General features: G+C 35.2%; 1 protein-coding gene across 1 annotated transcript; it reads right to left on the reverse strand.

Moving 5' to 3' along the window:
- Positions 1 to 4,458: 4,458 nt before the first annotated feature.
- On the reverse strand, positions 4,459 to 5,804 carry LOC149151805 (putative xyloglucan endotransglucosylase/hydrolase protein 5). Its single transcript, XM_089443274.1, has 4 exons — positions 5,600 to 5,804; positions 5,305 to 5,405; positions 4,984 to 5,180; positions 4,459 to 4,870 (listed from the first exon to the last, which is right to left on the reverse strand). The coding sequence occupies exons 1-4, from the start codon at positions 5,802 to 5,804 to the stop codon at positions 4,459 to 4,461; spliced, it is 915 nt and encodes a 304-aa protein (XP_089299400.1).
- Between the last annotated feature and the right edge of the window lie 2,161 nt (positions 5,805 to 7,965).

The raw sequence follows: 7,965 nt of genomic DNA on the forward strand, positions 1-7,965 counted from the left end.
TTTAACTGAAGGATAAATTCCTCAATTAATGGAGAAATTGTTGCATGTCCCCACATAAACTTCATGTTTGATTTTCCTTAACTAATTAACTCAAGATGAATTAATTAATTATTTTACAAACAGCTGCTAAAATCAAATTCAAATTTTACTTCACTATTTTAGTTCAGGGACTAACTAAAATAGGAAGGTATCCCAAAATGCTATTTATAGAATGCTATTTTTAGCACTTCCATTTTTCATTCCTTGTTGCTATGTTCGACACTGGTTGAACTGCTATTTATAGCAGTGCTATTTTTAGCATTTCTTGTTGCTATTTTCAACACCTATATGTCAGTTTCATGTAGGAATTAGGGACGAGGAACAAACAAATTCCAACATTTGTTAGAGATATGCCACAGTAGGTCTGATTATGGGATCTAGGGATTGAGTTGATTAATAGGACACTCCATTCTATGATGAGTAGGTTCATGGGAGAGAGTGATCTAGTTCACCTTGGGTGTGACACATGGGAGATTGTTGAAACCTCCATTGTATGGTGAGGTAGATTTATCTTGTTGCTGCTTAGGATTGAGATTGACAGTGGATGGGTAGACATTGACATCATGGAGATGCCTAGGCAGGATAAGCTTGGCCTTCATAGATATCCCACCATCAGGTTTTGAGAGGGGAGGATACAGTCTGAGCATGATGGGAAGTTTGTCATAGTCAGAGTGGTGCAACGTTAGCATGGTGGCACCCTTCTGAGACTAGCATGGGATCCAGGTACAACAGGATTTGGCGGTTCATCTACCCTCAGGGGTAAGCTGCTTTCTACAGGGGGAGATCATTCAGATATTCCATTGGAATCTGGTGATTCGTTGTTGACATGGGGATTGTCACTAGTATGGTAGGATGTTCAACAGTGAGGAGTGGTTCAGTGGCACATTTGGGACTCTGACATTGGCTAGGCCAATGTTTGGAGCAACAGGATATTGCTAGAGGACAAGCAATTTTTTGTAGGGAGGACTATAATGTTCCCAATTTTTGTGAGTGCAAAATTCACTAAGGATTTTTGCCAATTTTTAGCGATATTAAATAATAATAAAAAAAAAAGAGAAAATATTATTTTGTGGGAGAAAAGTGAAACTTATTATTTTAATGAAAAATGGCGTCAAAGTAATATTTTATTAGTGGAAGGTGGGGACCACCAAGGGAGAGGACTAACAATTATAAATAGAGCTTGGATGCCTCCATTTGGTATCTTTGATCATTTGACAACTCAACTGTTATGAAACCAGCTCAAGAAAAGATAGAAAAGATAGATCAATGCCTTAGAATTCAGCCTCTTCGAGGGGGCAACCTCCTTTACATTACATAAATGAACAATTCTTGGATGATTCAAGTGACAAAACCTCCTTTCTATATATAGGAGTCTAAGGAGTCACAATATATTCTAGTCGACCTAACAATAATAATATAAAGCCACAAAAATAACAAAAGAGGGATTCTATGGGGCACAGTAATGACAATATGGGGGCAATAGGGGCACAACAATATTAATAAGGGGTATAACTACAATAGTAATGGGGTAATCACTAGTATTATAGGGACCCAACATGCCCCTCTCCTTCAAAAAAGTGTTGTCCTCAATGCTTGAGTAGTTCTAGATACTTCTACATAAAATTTTCATCCTCCCATGTGGAATCTTCAGTGGATAAGTTCTTCCACTTGATAAGATACTCTGAAATTGATCGATTTCGTACCTTTCGAATTCTTGTTTCTGTGACTGCTTCCGGTTCCAATATAATTTTTCCTCCCTCATCAAGTTCTGGCAATATTGTTTGGACTTGGAGCTTGTCTCTTATAACCTTCTTTAAACATGAAACATGGAAAACTGGGTGCAATCGAGAAGCTACAAGAAGCTCCAATTTGTATGCCATAGTACGAATCTTTTGCAACACCTTGTACGGACCATAATACTTTGGTGATAATTTATTATCCTTCTTAACTTGCTTGAGGGACATTTGCTTATATGGTTGTAGCCGTAGGAATACCCAATCACCTACATCAAAACTTCTTTCACTGCGATGTTGATCTCCCTGTTGTTTCATTCTATTCTGTGCCAACACGAGGTTATCCTTTAAAAGTTGGAGGACTTGTTTTTGATGTTCAATGTGATGTTCCACTGCCTGAACCTTAGAATTTTCTCTTAAATATGATGTGATGGATGGTGGTTGATACCCATAAAGTGCCATAAAGGGGGTCATTTTTGTTGTTGTATGGAAGGAAGTGTTATACCACCATTCAGCCAGAGGCAACCATTTGACCCATTGTGTCTGTTTATCAGATACAAAGCAACGAAGATATCCTTCCAAACATTTGTTTACTATCTCAGTTTGCCCATGAGATTGAGGATGATAAGATGAGCTATGAGCTAACTGAGTACCAAGACAAGAAAATAATTCTGTCCAAAAATTTCCAGTGAAAATGGGATCTCTGTCACTTACAATAATCTTTGGGTTTCCATGTAGCTTTTGAATTGTTTCCATAAATGCAGTAGAAATTGTATTGGCTTTAAATGGATGTGATAATGCACAAAAATGTGCATACTTGGTAAGTCTGTCAACTACCACCATGATGACACTCTTTCCCAAGTCCATGAGAGAATATGTATTGACTAGCTCTGATACCAAATGTTATGAAACCAGCTCAAGGAAAGATAGAAAAGATAGATCAACGCCTTAGAATTCAACCTCTTCGAAGGGGCAACCTCCTTTACATTACATAAATGAATAATTCTTGGATGATTCAAATGACAAAACTTCTTTTCTATATATAGGAGTCTAAGGAGTAACAATATATTCTAGTCGACCTAACAATAATAATATAAAGCCACAAAAATAACAATAGAGGGATTCTATGGGGCACAGTAATAAAAATATGGGGGCAATAGGGGCACAACAATATTAATAAGGGGTATAACTACAATAGTAATGGGGTAATCATTAGTATTATAGGGACCCAACATCAACATTAGTTCTCTTGAGCTGCTTAGCCAAGACAACTCTGCTATTTAGCACAAGGAATTTCCAAGCGGGAATTCCACCCTCATTTTGGAGAACTTTGAGTGTCTCCATAGTGAGGCAATTTGGGGATCTCAATTTAGAGTTTCCATTGGGCATATTTGCAAGTTATTTCAATTGGGCTAAGTTGAGAGAATTCTCGGGGCCGAAATTCTACATTTCTGGAAGTGCACAGGGGTTGGAGGAATATAAGTTGAGGAGAGATAAATGTCGAAGATTGGATGTATTCCTCGGGGGAGAATTTAGCCAAAGTCGAGACAGATTTCGAGTGGTGGATTTGGGCTTAATTCAACAGTATTAGTTTTGTGGGGTGTTTTCTAGCCAAATTGGGGAATTTGCACTTATTGGGGGTCACTTGGGATTGGTGGATTCAACCAAAACCCTTTGTGGGTTTTTGTGGGTTTATTGAGAGAAGTCTATAGGTAATGTTATAGAATTTTTCGAATGATATTCGGACCTGAAATCCTAATTTTTATAGCAAGGCGAATTTTGAGTTAGTTGGGGAATTTGCACCATTTTGTGGATTCGACTTTGGCTTTGATATAGGGCAAACCCGGGCTTTTCTAGGTTTTTGGCAAGGAGCACTCTCCTAATTTTATAGCACTCTCCTAATTTTATAGAATTTTATGGGCACTCTAGAGTGGGAAAATCACGAGGTGAAGTCAAGCAGCATTGCAGTTTCGGAGAAGCAACGTAATTTTCTAGAGGAGCTTGCTATTATAGTTGTTGAGCTTTCTTGTATTCATCACTTGGTGCTTGTAGCTTGCCTTGTGCATTTTCTCTCACTCATTTGTATCACAACACTATTATTAATAAAATATTGGCCAATTTGTGGATTTGGAGATATTTCTAGTTTATGTGTATGCATTTTTGAAAAATTTTATGTTATTATATTTGCATGACTTTGTTATCATTGTAAAATTTCCATTAAAATATTACAAAAATCAATTAAATATCTAAATTAATATAAATTAAATGAAACGTGAGTAAAAAAGATGCTTATAAGTTAAACTTTTGAGGGTGAAATACACAATAAAAATATCTTGTAAATTAAATGAACCATAAGTAAAAAATTCAACCATTATAAAGTAACCTTTATCGTGAAACACAATTATCTTTCAAATGGTATAAGCGTTCTTTACCTCAACCAAAAAAAACAAGAAATAACCCTAGATGGTGTTATATTAATCTGAAATGACTTGAAATCTGGAGAAGTAACTTAAAATTGTATACACTTCGGGTAACAACTCCATTATGACATCTGGCAAATTTGTAGTGATCTCAAGAATCACAAAGATGGGATCTCAGCACATTGTTTCCCATTCAGTGTGAAGCAATCAATAGTGAACCAATGAATGAGTCAATGCCAAACACCGATTGTAGCCTGTCCTGTTCTTCACGCGTTATTAACTGAACACTCAGGAGGAGGTTTGGGAAATCTGGTTTTGTCCGTGCAATAGTCATAAGCCAGGTAATTTCTTCTCACCCATCTCAGCTGCCTCATTTGTTCTGCACTCAATCCTTTGCTGCCCATATTCTCCCACCACCCTGAAGAGGGAGGGGATGGACAAAATGGAGAGGACTCAGAATGTCCGTCGCACTTGTGACCTTCAATATCGAAACCTTTGAAAGTAGCTATGAAAGGGGCCTCCGTCCAGTTTATCTTTGTCCTTCCTCCATCGGTGGCCCAGGTTTCTCCATTCCAAATACTCGCAATAACTTGCATAGGCTTCGATGATGGGTAAGGAACTCCCAGGGTTTTCTCAGAGTTTTTAAAGACTCTCACAACAACTCCAGCCACCATGAACCTGCGTGCAAGCAAATGAAAATTACATTAATAGTACTGTACTAGCAAGGATAATACAGGTTGAAATTTTTTTATCAAGTAACTGCTGGAGGCGGCAAGAAAGATCGAACATACAGAATATAGTAGCGGTTCCAAAGGAGAGAATAAGTGTAGAAGTCAGCAGTGGGGTCGAACCAAAGGTCGATTCGGCTCTCCCTGTTGCCAACGCCGTTGACAAAAACATTGGTGTGGAGGTAATGAGGTTTTCCGGGTTTGTTTCCCAGAAACTCAAAGTCCACCTCGTCGTGGTTAGAGGTTTGTTGGGTAGAAAACTGCAATATCCAAAGAAGCTCACAAGAGCAAAGAAAATATTTACTGGAGTATAGAATACAGCTGATACAGATAATCAATCATAAGCAATAGCAAAAGCATAATGATCAAAATAAGTCTACTGACATAGAAGGCAGTGACTGTCCCGGATGAATCGCCTGGTATCAATTTGATTTGCATACTGAAATAACCAAACAAGTATCTGTTGTTGGATGCGAAGCCTGAACCTGCAAGATGAATGTAATTAACTTACTAACTTTAGCAAATTGGGTTGATATACTTAGCACAATCATGTTAGTAAATATAATTGATATATAACTTTAGCTTTCATATGTAAATTATCATTTTTATTAATTATGCTAGTTAACAACTAATTACAAGAAAGGGTCAATGTAATTTTGGTGTCTGTGTAATGTAATACCTGAAGATCGGTTCATGACAAGCTGAACAGCCCGATGGTTGTCCAGGAATTTTACGAGATTTTTACCCCATGTTATATGGAAATTCTGGTCGAAATCATCGCTTGTTTGATCCTCGAGCGCAATCTGAGAAGTTCTTGCAGCTGCTGCACAAAATGGAGAAAGTAAGAGAAAAATGGCCAATACTATAGTTCCTCGTATTCCCATGGAAACGGATCAGACAACAAGTATTAAAACTTAGGCGAAATATGTGACGATATGGGTTTTGAAGAGAATTTATAAGGAAATGGACAAGTGGACCATACAGGCATGAAAGGGAGAGGTGGAGAGGTTTGCTGTAAAGTTGAACGCGGAGAAGGAAAGGAAGTAGGAAGAGTTTGTGCGTTCATGAAAACAATGGAGGGACTGAATTCGCATTTTATGCGATGGTTATGCGCCATGACTCTTGGCATGACTGTGCTCAACTAGTCAACTTGGAGATGCCCGAATATGGTTCGATTGAGTGGGTCAGTTTTATTGGGGAGTCAATGCCTTTTCAGGCGCGTTAAACGATAATGTTGATGAAATGGGCTCCTCACGGCTTTGGGATATTGAATAATTCGTGCAAGAAAAGATGGAAAATTGTGTGGATACAAAGGCGAGACTCTCGTGTTCTGTAGGGTTCTATCTTCACCATTGTTATCACAGGGTCCACAGCCACATTTTTTCCGTGGCTGTCTTCCCCGCAGCATCCTCCTGTAATGTCATTAGGCAAAGCACTTATGGAACTTACAATCTTCTCGTCGTCTCCCGGTGTCATTGTCAGCCACTAACTTGATTCGATTGTTGTTTTTGGGATATTTTTATATGGATAGTAAATTTTGAAGTATATCAGATTATTTTTTATTAGGTTCTGTATGGAGGCCACAATTTTGGTTAGGACAGTGAATTAGTTTGAATTTGGTGATTTTTTTTAAGAAATTTTATTAGGTTGGTGTTTAAATTATTTTTTTAATGGCTGAAAAAAAGTTCAGAATCATTAAGAAATTCTGGAGCATCCAAAATCTTGAAATTTGAAGTTATTATCTAAATTTTCAAAAATTTATGTGAGATTTTCTCAAAATCATGTCAGAATTCCATTTTTTTCTTTTGCAAAATTATGATCTATTTAAAATATATTTTTTTATTAAATATTTAAAAATCAAAGAAATAAAAATGAAACCAAACAATTAAATTTAATCTTATTAACTCTTTATATCCTTAACGAATTATATATCATGCTTAACTATACATGTAAATGTATATACAAATTTCATATGAGTTCAACATTTACATACAAAACTTAGTAAATTCCCTCCATGCATACCTAAAGTCCACTAAAAAAATATTTGTGATATATATATCTATATATATATATATATAAAGTTATTAGATATAACAACTTCTTATAGGAAGAGTGATAGATACTTGTATGGTATGAAAATGTTGAATTTTTAGAAGTGTTAAGATTAATAATTATTCATATTAATATTAATAGTACAATGTTGATGATGATGATGGTTAACGTGTGCCAAGACCAAACATTGGTCTATTGGACTTAAAGAAACAAATTATTTATTTTGATTTAAGATTTTATTTCTATGATCAAAACTCTTGGAGAGAAGCCTCCCGAGCTCACTATAATTTTGACATTGTAAAAGGCTAGGAAAGTCAGTGTTGTAACAAAGATTGTGAAACTGAGATCTAATGTGGTTGTACGCAGGGCACTCTAAGAGGAAGTGGTTTTCATCCTCGATGTTCCTATTCTCACATATATGGCAGACCCTTTCCATCCATAACATTTTAGGAACTGCCCAACAACCTGTTTCACTATGCAGCTCATGAGAATTCATTCTAATCTTTGCTATATTAATTTTCTTCTTTGAGCTAGTTAAATATATTGTAATTTATTTTTAAAAAATACATAAATTTTTGTTTTGGAGTGGAGTTTTTTATTTCTTATAAAATTATTGATTTATTTGCCATGATTATGTTATTTTATATATTTGTTTCAATTATTTATTCATTTTTTACTTATTTATTTCTTATTAATTAGTGTAAAAAACATATTGTACACTTTTTAAATTATGCTTTCAAGAACAAATTTTTTTTTTAATCAAATATAAATTCAATTAAAATCTTATTTACAAAATAATTTTATTATACAAAATAGCAAATATATTCCTATATAAACAATGAATAATAAACAATAAAATTACACCAAACTATAAGTTATATATATATATATATATATATATATATATATATATTACCAATGTTTACCTAACTAAAAAATTTATTAAAAATATTAACAGATTTTTTAATATCTTTTATCTCTTATGTATTATAT

This window comes from Pinus tabuliformis, chromosome 9 (assembly GCF_031772625.1).
Source record: "Pinus tabuliformis cultivar Carrire ecotype Pingquan chromosome 9, CPIR1, whole genome shotgun sequence".
NCBI lineage: Eukaryota > Viridiplantae > Streptophyta > Pinopsida > Pinales > Pinaceae > Pinus > Pinus tabuliformis.

Bases quoted from the DNA above. Each gene is read 5' to 3' on its own strand.
- LOC149151805 (XM_089443274.1), bottom strand. From the start codon at position 5,804: ATGGGAATACGAGGAACTATAGTATTGGCCATTTTTCTCTTACTTTCT. The intron at 5,181-5,304 runs GTCAGTAGACTT...TGGATATTGCAG, and splicing joins GGACAGTCACTGCCTTCTAT to TTTTCTACCCAACAAACCTC. The intron at 4,871-4,983 runs GTATGTTCGATC...GCTTGCACGCAG, and splicing joins TGGAACCGCTACTATATTCT to GTTCATGGTGGCTGGAGTTG.